Source organism: Carcharodon carcharias, chromosome 18 (genome assembly GCF_017639515.1).
Source record: "Carcharodon carcharias isolate sCarCar2 chromosome 18, sCarCar2.pri, whole genome shotgun sequence".
Taxonomy (NCBI): Eukaryota; Metazoa; Chordata; class Chondrichthyes; order Lamniformes; family Lamnidae; genus Carcharodon; species Carcharodon carcharias.
In genome coordinates this window covers 77,720,352-77,737,554 of record NC_054484.1, presented here as the reverse complement: position 1 = coordinate 77,737,554, position 17,203 = coordinate 77,720,352, and the positions used below count along the sequence as shown (strand labels likewise).

Genomic DNA, 17,203 nt, shown 5'->3' with positions numbered 1-17,203 from the left:
GCAAAATGGCGGCGGGTATTAGAGGAAAATCTTTCTTTCCTGACGTCATAGTAGGAAGTGTTATTAACATTTGTTCTTAATGGCTTTAGTATCTGTGGGATTTGGGTTAAAATATGTTGATGTGAACGTTTATGATGGGTTACATCATTCATAAGAGGATATAACTGTATCTACAAGGATGTGTCATTTGTTCACAATGGAATGTACCTCTGGGGGCCCAAGGGATAATGGATGGACATTTGTCTTCAGTCTACATGATTCTAGTTACGGAGGTTGGCGGGGGTGGCGGGGGGGGTCACCAGTTGACCCTCATCTGATACCAATGAAAGAGGATAATTTGGACTATTTCCAAATAAGGGGTTGAGGAACAGTCAAAATAAGGGATAAAAGTTAGAAAATCAAAGTCTTTGTTGGCACAACTTGACCTGGCTTTTGTGGTATGATTGTTCTGAGACATGTGGTTCAACATTACATCACTTCATAGACAGAAGAAGAAAGGTATCACTTGTGCAGGCAGCACTCAAACAATCCTAGGGCCTTGAGGAATAAGAACCATCCACGTTGTCTTCACTGTTTTTTTGTTATGTCTACGTAAATTCTTGCTTAATAATTCTTGATTCATGAATAGTAGTTAGTAGTTATTCGTACCTTATTAGGTCAGGCACAACTGAGGACCCCACTCATAAATTAAGAAATCTGAACTTAGATCTTTTACGTAAAAAGGTTTTATACCTCAAAACCTCCCAAAACTCACACTATTGCTTTCCCAGTCTTCCTCCTACTGACTGTTCCACTGAGTCACCTGTGGTGCCATTGACTTGACTCTAGCTGCATTCCCCAGATGAACCATCACTCTCACCAGTAGTCAGAACTGAATATCGGTTGGAGAATGAGATGCACCCAGGGGACTCCTCCACTGCCTGCCTGGTCCTCCTTGACTTCCTGGAGGTCGGCTATTCCCTCCCTGCCTGCACACCCTGGAACTGTGAGGTGGCCACCTGTAGAAACATGCTAAGCATGTGGCTCTTAGTATCGCAGATGTGCCAGCTGCCACCCAAGGCCTGAAAACCAGAGCCCAAGTTCCTCCAGGTGATGATATTTCCTGCATATGTGGAAGTGTCCTGGAGCTCCTTCATGGAACAAGATCCAGATTCCATGGGACTCAGGTCCCTGCCCTACCTCTAATTACTTGACTGTTTATTAAGTTGAGAATTAAATTTAAGACTCCAACCATCCACCAATTAGCTTCTTCCCTTGTGCTGATGCCACTTTATTTTACTGGGAAGTTTACCTAAATATTTTTACTTAACTCTTTGTTCTGATTCTCCCTAGTTCATGATTCATGTGTTTTTGTATATAAGTTTCAGTTTTAGAAATTAAAGTTTAACTGTAGAAAATAGGATAAATGCAATTAAAGCAAGCTTGGAGCCTGTTACATTTAAAAGATTGGAGCCATGATGCTTTAAGAGATTAAAGTTGTGAAGGTAAAATAATTAAAATCTGGGCTTTAAAGATTGCCAAAACATCTGAAGAAATGGAAGGTCAAAAGGTGACCCATGTTTGTTTAATAAAGTCAGAGGTGATAAAGCCATAAAACAGCAGGTGGGCTTACTTGGCTGGAGAAATTGTAACTGAGGAATGATTAGTTGAAAGGTCCATTTGAGGATAGCAGGTTACGTCATCATGGAGATTGATAGAGTTTAGGGAGGCTGCCTGGTTTCAGCGTATCTGGATGTTTGCTGGGAGAGGTTTTTAGTTGCAGTTTGGACCTCGTGGTTTGCAGTTCACTGAGATGTTAGCCAAAATAAATGACAGACAGGCCTGCTCTGTAAGCAGAGTAAAACCTTAACTTCATTGCCTGCTTGGGAGGCAGGTGAGGCTTAATCTCAGTTTGAACCTTGTAGGGAACAGAAGCTGCAAGATTGTCTAGTTTGAAGCTAGTGGGTGAATCTACAGTGGGCCTCATGATGTTGTATAGCAAAATAAAGTAACCAAGAAATTAATTTGGAAGTATTGAAAAGTAACAAGAACAAGACACTGAAGCTTCTACAGTCAAGAGAGGATGAGTTTTACCTCTGAGAATCACTGGAGTTGAGGAACATTCTCCAGAGGACTATGGCATACATATTGGTGGGCCCTACAAAAGTAAATAACTTTAAGATTGATGTGCCCTATACAAGAATCCTTGGAGAAAATAGGAGGTAAGCCTGAGCACATAACATGTATTGATAAAAATCATATTGTTAAGTTAATAGTGCTTGTATTATTTAATACTTTTATATATGATGAAGTCTTTTTGTTTTAAAAAAAAGTGAAACTTTATGGTGTAGTTCTATTGGTTAAAATGAGGTATTCATATTTCTCTTTAAATGCTAATGGTCCCAAACCGGATCATAACACTCTTATTAGCTATGTGTCTAAATATCATATTAAAAGAGCAGTTATCCATGAAAGCCTGTAGTTAAAATTGGAATATTGAAGATATGGCTCAAATAGCATTTTCTCATTCTTGCTTTTCTTATGTTCAGTAGCTCGTAGATGGAATCTAAGTTGGGCCTGTTAAAAGTAATTTAACACTGAACTGAAACACGTTATTTAGTGTCACATTCACTGCTTGACCAGGTTACTGAAGTTGCAGTACTGTTTGTCTTGAAGATTATTCAGTTTAAGATTCTTATGAGGATATTTAAACTGTAATTGGTTGATTATCTTTCATGTAAAGACATGCTCCTCTACTAAGATAAATGTAGAACATAGAAATAATTTTAAAATCACAATGGGATATTTGTATTTGATATTCGTGGTTAATTTGAATAAAGCTCAATGATTTTCATCTGGATGTTTCTTTTGATTACTTTTTTGAAGATGTATAGCTCACTATTTCCTTGCAACTTCCTTACTCTTCCAGGCCATGCACTACCAACGACTAAACAGTCCGATGGCCTGGAGCAACACTGCTTATCAGCTGATAAAAATATTTGATAAGCCAATTCTGTTTGTTCCTTCCATTTTGGCACCTCCCCACTGCTGTGTGAATGAGATTTACAATTCAATAATATTGAAACTGAATATGTGACCCCACTGTAATGATTGTAACGGTTCATGTCAGTGTACCTGCGTCATTACATTACTAGCACTTTTAGGATTGATAAAAACAGAAAATGCCAGAAGTGCTCAGCAGCTCTGGCAGCATCTGTGGAGAGAGAAACAGTTGCTTCCAGACCTGCCAAGTATTTTCAGCAATTTCTTATTATTTCAGATTTCCAGCATTTGCAGTATTTGGCTTTTGTCACAGTTATAGGTACTGTGCTTTAAGTACCCATTGATATATTTATGTATGATATAACATTTCTTTGTTGTACCTGCCAGATTTTTTATTTTGCGTGCTGATGGCTCAGGGACTGAACTACTTCGATCTAGCAAAGTAGAAGAGCACTTATATCAATTATACTCAAGTCCAGCTACTGCAGTTCTGAAGGAACAACTACCAGAATTTCCAGGTCAGAAGGCAGGAACATGGGCAGGGTGACCACAGAAAATTGTGGGGGTTGATTTGAAACGCATTACAATAACAAAATATCACAATCATGATTAACATAATAGTAATTTTGACTGCAACATCTTTGAGTACCTTGATTTTCTCCTTATAAAAACAAAAAAACTGCGGATGCTGGAAATCCAAAACAAAAACAGAATTACCTGGAAAAACTCAGCAGGTCTGGCAGCATCGGCAGAGAAGAAAAGAGTTGACGTTTTGAGTCCTCGTGACCCTTCAGCAGAACTGGGTGAATCCAAGGAGAGAGGTGAAATATAAGCTGGTTTAAGGTCGGGGGGAGGGGGTGGTGGGGGGGGGGGTGGGGGGGGGGGGGGGGGTGGGTGGTGGTGTTGGGGGTGGGGAAAGAACTGGAGGGTGTGGTGTGGTTGTAAGGACAAGCAAGCAGTGATAGGAGCAGATAATCAAAAGATGTCACAGACAACAGAACAAAAGAACGCAGAGGTGTTGAAGTTGGTGATACTATCTAAACGAATGTGCTAATTAAGAATGGATGGTAGTGCACTCAAGGGAAAGCTCTAGTGGGGTGGGGGGGCATAAAAGATTTAAAAATAATGGAAGTAGGTGGGAAAAGAGAAATCTATATAAATTATTGGAAAAAACAAAAGGAAGGGGAAAGAAACAGAAAGGGGGTTGGGATGGAGGAGGGAGGTCAAGATCTAAAGTTGTTGAATTCAATATTCAGAAGGCTGTAAAGTGCCTAGTCGGAAGATGAGGTGCTGTTCCCCCAGTTTGCATTGGACTTCACTGGAACAATGCAGCAAGCCAAGGACAGACATGTGGGCAAGAGTAAGGGGTGACACTCTGGTCCACTCCTCCATCACCCCCTACTCTTCAACCCCCACCTATGGCACCTTCCCATGCCCACGCAAAAGATGCAACACCTGTCCCTTCACTTCCTCTCTCCTCACCGTCCAAGGGCCCAAACACCCCTTTCAAGTGAAGCAGCATTTCACTTCCATTTCCCCCAACTTAGTCTACTGCATTCGTTGCTCCCAATGCGGTCTCCTCTACATTGGAGAGACCAAACGTAAACTGGGCGACCGCTTTGCAGAACACCTGCGGTCTCTCCACAAGAATGACCCAAACCTCCCTGTCACTTGCCATTTTAACATTCCACCCTGCTCTCTTGCCCACATGTCTGTCCTTGGCTTGCTGCATTGTTCCAGTGAAGCCCAGCGCAAACTGGAGGAACAGCATCTCATCTTCTGACTAGGCACTTTACAGCCTTCTGGACTGAATATTGAATTCAACATCTTTAGATCTTGACCTCCCTCCTCCATCCCCACCCCCTTTCTGTTTCTTCCCCCTTCCTTTTGTTTTTTTCCAATAATTTATGTAGGTTTTTCTTTTCCCACCTATTTCCATTATTTTTAAATCTTTTATGCCCCCCCACCCCCACTAGAGCTATACCTTGAGTGCCCTACCATCCATTCTTAATTAGCACGTTCGTTTAGATAATATCACCAACTTCAACACCTGTGTTCTTTTGTTCTTTTGTCTGCGATATCTTTTGATTATCTGCTCCTATCACTGCTTGCTTGTCCCTACAACCACACCACCCCCCTCCACTTCCCTGCCCCCACCCAATCCCCTGCCCCCCCCACCTTAAATCAGCTTATATTTCACCCCTCTCCTTGGATTCACCCAGTTCTGCTGAAGTGTCATGAGGACTCGAAACGTCAACTCTTTTCTTCTCCGCCGATGCTGCCAGACCTGCTGAGTTTTTCCAGGTAATTCTGTTTTTGTTTTGATTTTCTCCTTCCCTGCATGTAGGAGATGCTTCTACAAGTTTCTGTTGATTTGTGAATTTTGTTCTTGCTACAATATAATTTTATACATTTCTTTATATTCATGAAGATGATTTTTACTTTCCATCTTATTGTCTTCCCTCCACTATATACCTCCGCCATGTTAACTAATCGTTTCATTACTCTTGACCAATCTGGAGTAACTTGAGTTTCTGCCATCAATGTTAAGTAATAGAACTTGTATTGAGGTGGTGGTGGTGATGGGGTGGTGGGGGGGGCGCGGTTGGTGTGCGGTGGGGAGAGAATTTTAAGAGACACCCCCTGCCCATATGACGGGCGGCTGTTTTTGTGGCGGTCAATTATTAGTTTTGTCTTTGGCCCACTCACGAGGGGCAGTTCACCTCATTATAATATTTAAACCAGGCTCCAACAATGCAGTTGGAAGTCTGATTTAAATTTACCATGAGCCTGATGGGGAAACCTCGCAGTAATATGAATCTGACAGCAGCCACTTCAAGCAGGCTTTTCAGAGCACCTCATATGGACCAAGAGAAACAGATGGTTTCCATCCTTGGTCCCTCAAGTAATTGTTCTGCTGTGATGAATGACCCTCCTCCAAGCACCCGCCTCCCCCCACCCAAACCTATAACTTTGAGGCTGCCCTCCCAATTCAGTCTCTCCCATTCCTGCCCTTCAATCTCTCCTGTCCCATAGCTTTACAGATTACCGATCGCAGAGACTGCAGAGCTTTGACCTGATTCCTCAGGGTAGTGTCCTAGATCCAACCATCTTCAGCTGCTTCATCAATGCCCTTCCTTCCATCATAAGGTCAATTGCACAATGTTCAGCAACATTCAGGACTCCTCAGATACTGAAGCAGTCCATGTCCACATGCAGCAAGACCTGGACAATATCCAGGCTTGGGCTGACAAATGGCAAGTAACATTCACACCACACAATAGCCAGGCAATGACCATCTCCAATAAGAGGGAATTTCACCATCGCCTTGACATTCAATGGTATTACCTTTGCTGCAACCCCCACTATCAACATCATTGGGGTTACCATTGACCAGAAACTGAACTGGACTAGCCATATAAATACTGTGGCTATAAGAACAGGTCAGAGGCTAGGAATCCTGTGGTGAGTAACTCACCTCCTGACTCCCCAAAACCTTTCCGCCATTTACAAGGTACAAGTCAGGAGTGTGATGGAATACTCTCCACTTGCCTGGAGCTCCAACAACACTCAAGAAGATTGACGCCATCCAGAATAAAGCAGCCCGCTTGATTGGCAACCCTTCCAGAAACATTCACTCCCTCCATCACAAACGGACAGTGGCAGTACTGCAGTAACTCACCAAGATTCCTTAGGCAGCACCTTCCAAATCCACAACCACTACCATCTAGAAGGACAAGGGCAGTGGATACATGGGAACATCACCAGTTGTAAATACCCCTCCAAGCCACTTACCATCCTGACTTGGAAATATATGTTTGTTGTGGGATTGTTTTGATTGTTTACATCTATCTATAGCTGTTCCGCTGTTTTTAACACACATGTAGTTCTGTGTTTTAGCTTCACCAGGTTGGCAACTCATTTCTAGGGATGCCTGGTGCTGCTCTTCATTGAATCAGGGTTCACCCCTTGTATGGTAGTAATGGAAATGTGAGAGATATGCCAGGCCATAATAAGTTGTGGTTGACTAAAATTTTGCTGCTGTCGATGGCCCTCGGGACTTCATGGATGCCCAGTTTTGAGCTGCTAGATCAGTACATACTCAATGACTGAGCATTCACAGCTTACTGGAGTAGAAAAATCCAAAGATTCATAACCCTCTGAGTGAACAAATATCTCCTCATCTCAGTCCTAAATGATCAGCCCCTTACAGTATGACAATGATGCTAGTTATAGACATCACAGCCAGGGGAAACACCTTCCCAACATCTACCCTATCAAGCCCTTTAAAAATGCTCCTGTTCCAATTAGATCACCTCTCATTCTTCTAAATTTTAAGGACTATGGACCTAGACTAATCAGCCTCTGATCATAAGACAATATACTCATTCCTAGGAATGAATCTTGCGAACGTTTGTTGCACTCCCACTAAAGTAAGTATATCCTTCCTTGGGTAACTGTAATCAGTACTCCACGGGCAGAATTTTCCATTCGGCGCGCAGGCACACACCTGACACGCTGGAATGCAATGTGAAGCATGATGACGTTGGGCGTGCATCCTAACATCATCATGCTGTCTCGTGATATTTTGTTCGATAAAGGCCTATTAAGGTAATTAACGAACTAATTAATTTCAAATTTACACTGTCCAATCTTACGGTTGGCGGATAGGCCAAGTTTTTTAGGAAACCCCATCCACGAGCTGGATGAGGTTTCCTAAAGCCATTACAACTTAAATAAAAACTTGCTTTGAAAAATAAAAAGATACCTCATCTCATGTGACACAGTCACATGAGGGGACATGTTTCATTAAATTTTACTGTATTTATTTTTTAAACAATTGCTTCAATCTCCCTGAGGTAGCTCCTTGCCTCAGGGAGATTGAAGCGCTCTTTCATGCTTAGCCCAACTCTCCGTCCTCCCCCCACCTGCACAGGTAGGGCTCAGCGCTACTACTCGCGATCCACGCTGGACGGGCCTTAATTGGCTTGCCCACGTGAAATGACATTGCGGAGCCAATCGCAGGCTCCCACCGAGCTCGCCCAACAAATGGAAAATTCTGCCCCATGTGTGGCCTCAGCAGGCCCTAGTACAACTTTTTAACTCTTATACTCCAACCAACCCCTTTTCAGTAAAGGCTAACATAACATTAGCTTTCCTAATTGCTTACTATGATTCCAATGCAAGGACACCTGGTTCCTTCTGAATTCCAACATTTTACAGACTCTCACCATTTAAAAATATTTTGCTTTCCTGTTCTTCCAACAAAGGTGGATAATTTTATGCTTCCCCACATTATATTCCATCAGTTATGTTCTTACCCACTCACTTAACCTGTCTGTATCCCTTTGCAACCTATTGTCATGTTCACATCAGCTGTCACAAAATTACCATATTTTTCATAATATTATTGTGGGGTTTTGTAAAATACTATTGTGTGGATGGTTCTGTCTGCGTGACTGATTTAATTGAATTAGAGTCAGATAGACTGCAAGGTTGAAATTATCAAAAGAGTTGGGTATAAAAAGGGTATTTGAAATGCTACTGGGTGAGCTAGGGTAAAGTCAGTATATAGACTGTGAATGCAATTTGCATTTAAGATAAGTGGAAGGATATTTGGTTTTCAAAGAAACATGATAAAGTTTTACAACTGACAGGATAAATAGGACAAGGTTATTACATTTATTTTATCCCAAAAGGAAAAAGCCATATCGACAATTTGAAAGATTTTATATTTTGAGAAAAGTATATTCCAAAAACATATGGAAACAACACAATTTACAGATTAAAGAGGAAAGAATATATTTAAAGAAGGATGGAAGGTTGTATCGGGGTTGCCGTGTAAGATCTAAAAGATACACCATGTGAAACAGACTTGGGGAAACAGACTCTAGCCACTTTGCAGAAGTCTACTGTTCCAGGAACCAAAGTTGTGTGAAAAAGCCCATGGAATTCCACTGTCAAGTGGGTGCTGTGGTCACTTTTTTGGATTGCATATCTAAATTTAAAATCTATTTTGAACTGTTGCCTTAAAGGGGGTATGTAGTTAGGAGTTAGGTTAATTAGGAATTTGGGGATTTGTTATAATAAGTAATGGTGCAACTGTAACCTTATGTATGTGTTTTAATTATTTTCCTTTGCAAATAAATGTTTTAGTTATTTTTTTTAAATCTCTAAAGGTGTTAGTGGACTCATTACTTCCAAATTCAATGCACAAACCTGCCCATAATAAATACAAATTGCAAAACTGTTGTGATAGCATAGCCAAGTTTCTCTTGTGGGTTTGGTCAGCCTGGCAAATACCACCTGCCGTATCATAACCCCCGCCCATCTTTGTATCCCCAGCAAATGTAGATGCATTGCACTCAGAAATAAATAGTTGAGATCATCATACTTTCTAATTATAAATGGGAAATGATCGGAGAATATAATTTTACGGTAAAAAATAATTATTTGAACGTAATGTAGAGTTTTACATTAAAAGCATTTAAACAATACACCAGTTTAATAGAAATATTTTGACTTGTTTAAAGCTTTTTCCATCTCTAATTCAAACAGGTGTCCTGGGTATCACTTTTCTCCAGCCATCCACTGAAGACATTGGATCGCGCTGGTTAATTAAAAAGGATGTTGCTAACATTATCCCCCCAAACCTTCAATCAAGAAACTGGGACACATTTCCTCAAGTAGAGGTACCTCTAATTCTTTAAAGGAATATATTAGTTGGAGGCTAGGGTTGTCACTTGTCATTCTTGTTCAGTATTCCTAATTACAAAATGGCATTGGTGGGCTTAGCTAGCAAAAGCATTCTCATTCCTCATTATCATTAAAAAACCCTTGCTGCAAACGTACCTATATCAATTAAGCATTGGCATAAACAAAATCAGGCTAAGCTGTTACAATTCCTATGATCATACAGCTGGCTAACATTTGTTGTCCTAGCTCATGCACAAGAACTGGCTTTTTGGGTAAGATATTCTCGGGCTGGCAGCATTTGTGAAAGTATCCCACGGTAAGAGTTACTAGGAATCATTTTTACTCCTGCCTGGAAAACAGCTTCACATGCATCTGGCCTATTAGAGCATGGTAGCAGGGAGGCTTAGCTGATTCTAAGTCGAGCTTCGTCAGCATGCCCCTTTCTGACTTCCTGATCAAAGAAGCCAGGAGGTTAATGGGAAGTGGCTGCCTTTCTGTTAAAATTGGACAACTCATAGGTTACTCTTGGGGCCAAAGAGAACAGCCCTGGTCGAAGGCATGTGCATTGGAATGCTTATAGAAGGGAATTGGGGTTGGGGGAGGGAGGAAAACCTTGGGCATGAGAGACCCAAGGTTTCCGTGTGGAGCCCAGAGAAAGCTCCTGCTCCTCCTGGCTCACATGTTTTTTAAAAAAACTTTACGCTCTGCTGTCAGGACCTGGATCCAAGGCCAGAAATTTAAAATTGCAGTCTGCTAAATTGCTCTCATCCCTCCACAGTTTCTGGCAGGGAGGACAGTTCAAATCAACCCATTATTTTCTGGAGGGTTGGAAAGAGTTTGAGGGTAAAAAATATTCTGACCTGAATGCAATGTGTACCTGCTTGGTTCCTTTGTGATGTTTTCATACTTCTAATGTGGAATTCTTAAAAAACATTTTATAAGCTGTAGTAAAGACGTATAATCTAAACCTGGTACTATTAGTGCTGCTGTGTTGAGTGTAGAAGTCACACATGTCTTTGCTTGACTGATACTTGTATGATATATAAAAAAAAACTGATTTCTCTTTTTGTTTCTAATGTTTCCAGTGCAAGATACCAGGGCCTCCTGTTGGCACACACCCCTTGGATCTGCACATTGACCAAGTGGACCCTTCATCTCCTCCCGTCTTAAAGTGTCCCCCTGTCCTAGAAGTCTGTCAGCTCTTTCAATATGAGCCTATAAACACAGAAATGCAGCAAAGATTTCAGAATTGTCTTAAGGTTTTTCATTCAAACTTCTTTAGGGGAGAAGCTCTATACAGAACAAAATAATACATTTAATAGTCTGACCAAAATTTTTTAAGTTGATAATGCTAGAGCTAAAAATGCATGTGTAGAGACAAAGATTTCAGTTATCTTTACAAAAATTGACATGGGCCAGCTATGCCAATAAAAGCTTTAAATAATAAATTAAATATATTGCCAGGTTTTGGGAATAATTTAGACAATCACTTTAAGAGCTGTAATAACCAAGTAGAAGGTTGGGAGAATTGTTTTAAGCAGAGTTGTTAGGTCATGGAATGTCCTACCAGAAATAGTAGTGGGAACAGAATCCTTTAAAACTTATAAAAGAGAAATTGATATATATTTGTAAAAGAACAACTTAAAGGTATGGAGAAGGGACATCACAATAAAACTTAGTCAATACCTTTTTCAGAGAGCACAATGGCCTCTTCTGTGCTGTAAAATTCAAAAATTCTGTGAGACTATGAGCTAAATCATTAGGGAGATGGTAACAAATAGTATGCTAGTACTGGATTTAATTGCACAAAGCAGGTCAAAGGGCAAAATTATTGTTTTTGCTGAAACAAAATTCAAAAAAGATAGCACAAAGCCCCAAGTTCACAAGTACAACAGTAAAATGTTGTTCCAGGAAGGCAGGCTGAAGAAGGGAGGATCTGTGTGGCATGGAGCATCACAATGCCTCCCTAGAAGGAAAAGGACAGATTGAGCCAGCACTCTTATTTCCCCTAACAAAAACAAACATAGCTGGGAAAACTCAGCAGGTCTGACAGCATCTGTGGAGAGGAAGACAGAGTTAACGTTTCGAATCTGTATGACTCTTCATCAGCATCCGCAGTATTTTGCTTTTCTCTTCTTTCCCAGTTTTAACTTTTTTTCCTCCTGGGTCAAGGAGAGTTGCTCAAGGGGAGTAGGAGGAAATAATCTGATTGTGGAAATTTAATTACTCCAATCAGTGCAGAAAGAAGCCTGGTAACCTTAGGGACTCATGAAAAGTAATGCACGATACTCAGCATGTCTGCCACATATACCATTCTCTCTCTCAAACTGTATTAAAGTACTTTAATTACTTATCATCATTGCCCATGAATTAGGACAATGCTTTTGCCACACCCATCCATCATCTATAAGATCTTTGCATGCAATGTAGGGATTGAAGTTCTACTCTGGGCATGTTTGCAGTGCTATATTTTGTATTACTGGCACACTGTGAATAGTTAGTCATGGGCAGAATTTTCCCAGTGGTGTGCGGGGTCAGGCCCCGCACACACGCACATAAAATGATACGTGGTGACGTCGGGCAAGCGTCCTGACGTCACCGTGCGCCATCGCGATATTTCATTGGGCGGGCATGCGGTGCTCTCCGTTGTGCGCCCGCCATTAATTAACAGGCCACTTAAGGCCCTGATGCTCCAATTGACCGGGATTTTTTGGCGCCCGTGCAATCTTCGGGTCAGCGCATGGGCGCAACGGGCAGGCAGGTAGGACACATTTATATGAACCACGGCCGGGATAAGAGGGCTCAGTGGGGTCACAAATGTGCTCTGTCAAATATTGAGTTTCTGATACTTGCTTGTGTGATCAGCAATACTTCAAAACGCATACCTGCTGCATGGTCTGGACTCACAACCTTCAGGTCAGCACTCTGCAGTGAGGAATCTTTTTTGGGCCTGCGTGTTTCAGGAAGCCTTCCCTCAGCCTGGGAATGGAAGCTGAACTCTCCACTGGAGGCACCTCCTCTGAGGGCGAAGGGAGGGCTAGAAGGGGCAGGAGGCCAGGAGTGTACATGCAGCCTCCAGGGGAGCCATCTTTGGGAGGTCAGGCGCAGGCACAAGGGGTGCAGGGCCAAGAGGTAGTCCAAGGCAGAAGGGGCTGCAGAAGACACCACTATCCTGCTACCAGGGTATACAGGCGGCAAAGCAGCCACCCCAATATGTCTGAGGTGCAGTGCCAAAGGAGGCTCCATTTCTCAAGGGAGACAGTCATCTATTTCTGTCAGATGTTTGGGACTGGGATCTCTGCGAATTGTGTGGGTGGACACCCCATGCCAGTGGTCCTAAAGGTCACAGCTGCCCTCAACATCTATGCCTCTGGCTCCTTCCAGGGGTCGGTGGGTGATCTTTGCAGTGTCTCCCAATCAGCTGTCCACACTTGTGTCAAGCAGGTTACAGACGCTCTGTTCAGGTGTGCATTGACCTTCATCCTCTACTGTTGGGACCAGGCAAGCCAGACACAGCAAGCCAGAGGCTCTGCGTCCATTGCTGGCTTCCCCCGCGTCCAGGTGCAATTGACTGTACACATGTGGCCATCAAGGTGTCAGCAGGTGAGCCTGGTACCTTCGTCAACAGGAAGGGCTTCCACTCTATGAACATGCAGATAGTGTGTGATCACAGGATACTGATTCTTCAAGTCTATGCAAGGTACCCAGGCATCTCCCACGACACCTATAACCTCAGACACTCCCAGCTGCCGGGGCCCTTCAGTGCTCCAGCTCGGCTGGATGGTTGGCTGCTGGGTGACAAGGGCTCTTCCCCTCAGAGTTGGCTCATGATGGCTCTCTGCCATCGAAGAACAGAAGCTGAGCAGTGGTACAATAGGAGCCACGCTTCCACAAGGGCTGTGGTGGAGAGAGCCATCGGTCTTCTCAAGATGCACTTCCGATGCCTGGACCGATCATGTGTCGCTGATAGTGGTAGCATGCTGCACTCTCCAGCACTTTCTGCTGGTAAGGGGGGACGCAGTGGACGATGATGACGTCAACGCAGTGGCTGCAGCTGCACACGATGAGTCCAGTAGTGAGTCCGAGGATGAGCATGCACAGGAAATGCTGAGGGGGTAGACGCTGACCCGGGCATACTCCAGGGGTGCAGGGACACCCAGGAGGCTTTAATCCAACGGACCTTCAGCTAGCACACCACATATGGACCTCCAGGACAAGCCTGGGCTGTAGGCTCCATAACTCGAGACCTAAGTGCAAAATCTGCCTGGTTAGGAACATTAACTAAGGTCCTTGTTGACAACACTGAATGTCCCACAAAGCACACATTATATTATTGGAAACCAACCACCTGCAGAACAAAAGAGATAACCTCAGCTATGGTGACATGTCTGAATTTATTTTTGCAAACGAAATTGAATGAAACAAAATGAAAAAGGTGTTAAACATCACACCAATTCATAAAAACCTCATTGTGGGCCAACACAAAAGCACCAGTGATAAACCCATGATGTGCCTAAGGTGCCTTATGTTTACGTTTTCGTTTTCCAATGCTACTTCTTGGTGCTGACCCCTCGCTAGGAGTGACATCTGAGACAATCTGCTGACTCTGCTGTCCTGTTGGCCTCGATGACCTTGGCAGTCATTCTCTGGCCCATGGAACCTGTGCTGGCCCCGCCTGGGACAGAGCTGCCAGCTCCACAACTGGTATCTCCGCAGTCATCGCAACCTCACCAGATGCAGCGATCGCTGTCAGAGGGGCGGTGGAGCAGCTGCCCTCATCTGGAGTGCCCTGAGAGGAACCCACAGAGATGACAGGCAGCTTCTGTGCTGACGTGAGGTCACTTCAGACCTCCCTGCTCACCGTTGACGGATGGGCAGCGAGCTGAGTTACTTTGTGCCCAAACCATCTCCCACACTGGCACTGACCAGCTGAGGTCAATACCAATGTGAGGGCTTGCTGCTCCGAGCACATCCCCAGGAAGACCAGCTGGGTATCCTGGAGGAGCCTCTCCACGAGAGTCGCCACTCTCTCCATGGAGGACACATGGCGGTCAGACATGAGGTTTACTGCTTCAGCAATAATCCAGATAGACTCCTCCACCATGGACACCAAGCCAAGCATAGCCTCATGTATCTTCACCAGATGCTTCCGCACACCCGGCCGCATTTCCTGCACTTGCTGTGTCGTGGATGACTCCAGAGGCACAACATCGGGTACCGACTGAGCATGTGCCTGGTCCACTGCAGTCCTCCAACTGCTGGCGCCATGGGCACTCTCTGCTTCTGCCAGCTCCTCTAACGACTGTGAAGTGCCCTCATCACTGTGCCCCGGGACACTAGCCAATGTTGTAATTCCCACTGAGGCAGAGATGGTATGATGCTGGTGGGACTTCAGGGCCCTCAGGTGTGAGAGGGAGCCTCTGCTGCTCCTCCTGGCCCTGCTCCGCTGATGCTGAAAGGAAGGACAAGGACATGGGATCAGTTAACTTTCAGACAATGTCAATGTTTATCCCTGTCCCTCGAATCATTATGCGCTCATCCTTCCATAAGTAATGGTCAAGCCATGTTGCAAACTTCAATCGCTGAACATTCAGCACTGCCTTGGCTGTGCTGGCTCACCACCAGTCCTCACCCACTCGGTGGCATTATGTGCATTCTTCTCCTGAAAAGGAGAGAAAAGCATTGATTAGTGCTAATTGTACCTGGACTCTCTTCGCGGATGGCCCACCCCAACCAGAGTGGGACATTTCAGGGCTCCGGTGTCTTCTCACTCCACTGCCACCGAACACTCACACAAAGATGCTAGGCCTGTCCCCCTTCCCCCACCCTCTTGGCCAAATGTTGCCTACATCACACCAGACACCACATGGTCTAACCTTCCATAGCAAGGAGGCGCAAGCATGTGGAGTGCAGAGGACAGCAGATCGATTGGTGCCATGGCACATTGATGTTCCGCTCCCAGCAAGTCATCACCCTGACTTTGACATGTCCTGGAGTTCCAACTCTGCACCTGGGTGCAGCTCCTCCAGGTTGACCCCAAAACAGTAATGTGGGTCACAGTGCACCACTTGCTGTGAGGGAGGACCCATCTCTTCCCCACCCTCTCAGGGTGACCTTGGCATAGGCAATATCTGCTGGCCTACCCAGTGAAGGCCACCTCCTCGTGGAGGCCAGCAAGGCAATCATTGGGGAAAAGAGGGACACAGTGCCTCCATGCCCTGCCCTCCTGTCTGGCCTGCTCAACAGCAATGCTCTGGGAAGTCCTTCCACTGGCCGTTATTCGCAGGCTTGGAAAGGTTGCAGCAACTTTTTAAAACATGCCGCCGAGTTGCCGTTGGACACAGTGGCCATTGCAGACCCCCACCGCCCGCCCACTCCCACTGTTCTTGGGAGCTGCGTTCCACGCTGGGCGGGCCTTAATTGGCCCGCCCGCATAAAATGGCAGTGTAGACCTGATTGCGGGTGGCGATCGATTCTGTGCCTGCTCCCCCCGACCTGCCCCCGCCAGCCAGAAAATTCAGCCCCATGTTTTCTGCTGAGAAGAACATTCATACAGCACTTGTGTACTCTCAGCATGATTTGGGGTGTGTGCTAGAATGCATGGGCTCTGGCAGAGTAGAATTTCCTGGGCATGCAGTGCTTCATAAAGTGAGCACTTTCTGTTGACTGAAAATTATTCAACTTTGTAGTTTCTTGCTTGTATTGTACAGAGAGCGCTAGGGTCTGCATTATTGTAACAGTGAGGTGATACCAAGAAAATGTGCTATGTTTGGGTGTGAAAACCACCCTCCTCATCAAGTGGAGTCAAGGCTGCCCAAAAAAAGATAGCTGAATAGATCAATGCCGTGTCCCCAGTATTCTTTCATTTGATGGCTGTGTTGTGCAGCATGCAGCAAACCACTACAATGGAGAAACTTTGATAAGCTACCACGGAAGGATATTTCCTAACCTGTCCTTGACAAACATTCTTTGAGAGTATCAGCTGTGGCTTAAACTCAGTGGTAGCACTCTTACCTCTGAGTAAGAAGATTGTGGGTTCAAGACCCACTCTAGAAATCCAAGGGTTATTCTAGTGCAGTATTGAGGAAGTGCTGTCAGAGATGTCGCTCTTCAGGGAAGAGCATAAGAAATTGGAGGAGCAGTAGATCATGTAGCCCCTCAAGGCTGCTGCACATTCAATTTGAATATGGCTAAACTTCTACATCAGCTCCACTTTCTGCCTTATCCTCATATCCCTTGACTCCCATAGTATCCGCAGCCCTTGGGGGTAGAGAATTTCAAAGTGAAGAAACGTCTCTTCGCCTCAATCCTAAATGATTGACCCCTTATCCTAAGACAATGACCCCTAGTTTTTGATTCTCTAGCCATGGGAAACAGCCTCTCAGCATCTACCCTGTCAAGCCCTGTAAGAATTTTGTACATTTCAGTGAGATCACCTTTCATTCTTCCAAACTCCAGGGAATATTGATATTTTCTACTCACTGTCTCTGCATAGCATAGCCTTCTCATCCCAGGAATCAATCAA

General features: G+C 44.3%; 1 protein-coding gene across 1 annotated transcript in view; it reads left to right on the top strand.

The window, feature by feature from the left end:
* Positions 1–17,203, top strand: part of spag17 (sperm associated antigen 17) — a 327,444-nt gene that overhangs the window by 223,321 nt on the left and 86,920 nt on the right. The window contains exons 37-39 of the mRNA XM_041210903.1: positions 3,370–3,500; positions 9,541–9,674; positions 10,764–10,967. Coding sequence (XP_041066837.1) covers positions 3,370–3,500; positions 9,541–9,674; positions 10,764–10,967 — 469 coding nt within the window. The remainder of the gene's footprint in view (positions 1–3,369; positions 3,501–9,540; positions 9,675–10,763; positions 10,968–17,203) is intronic.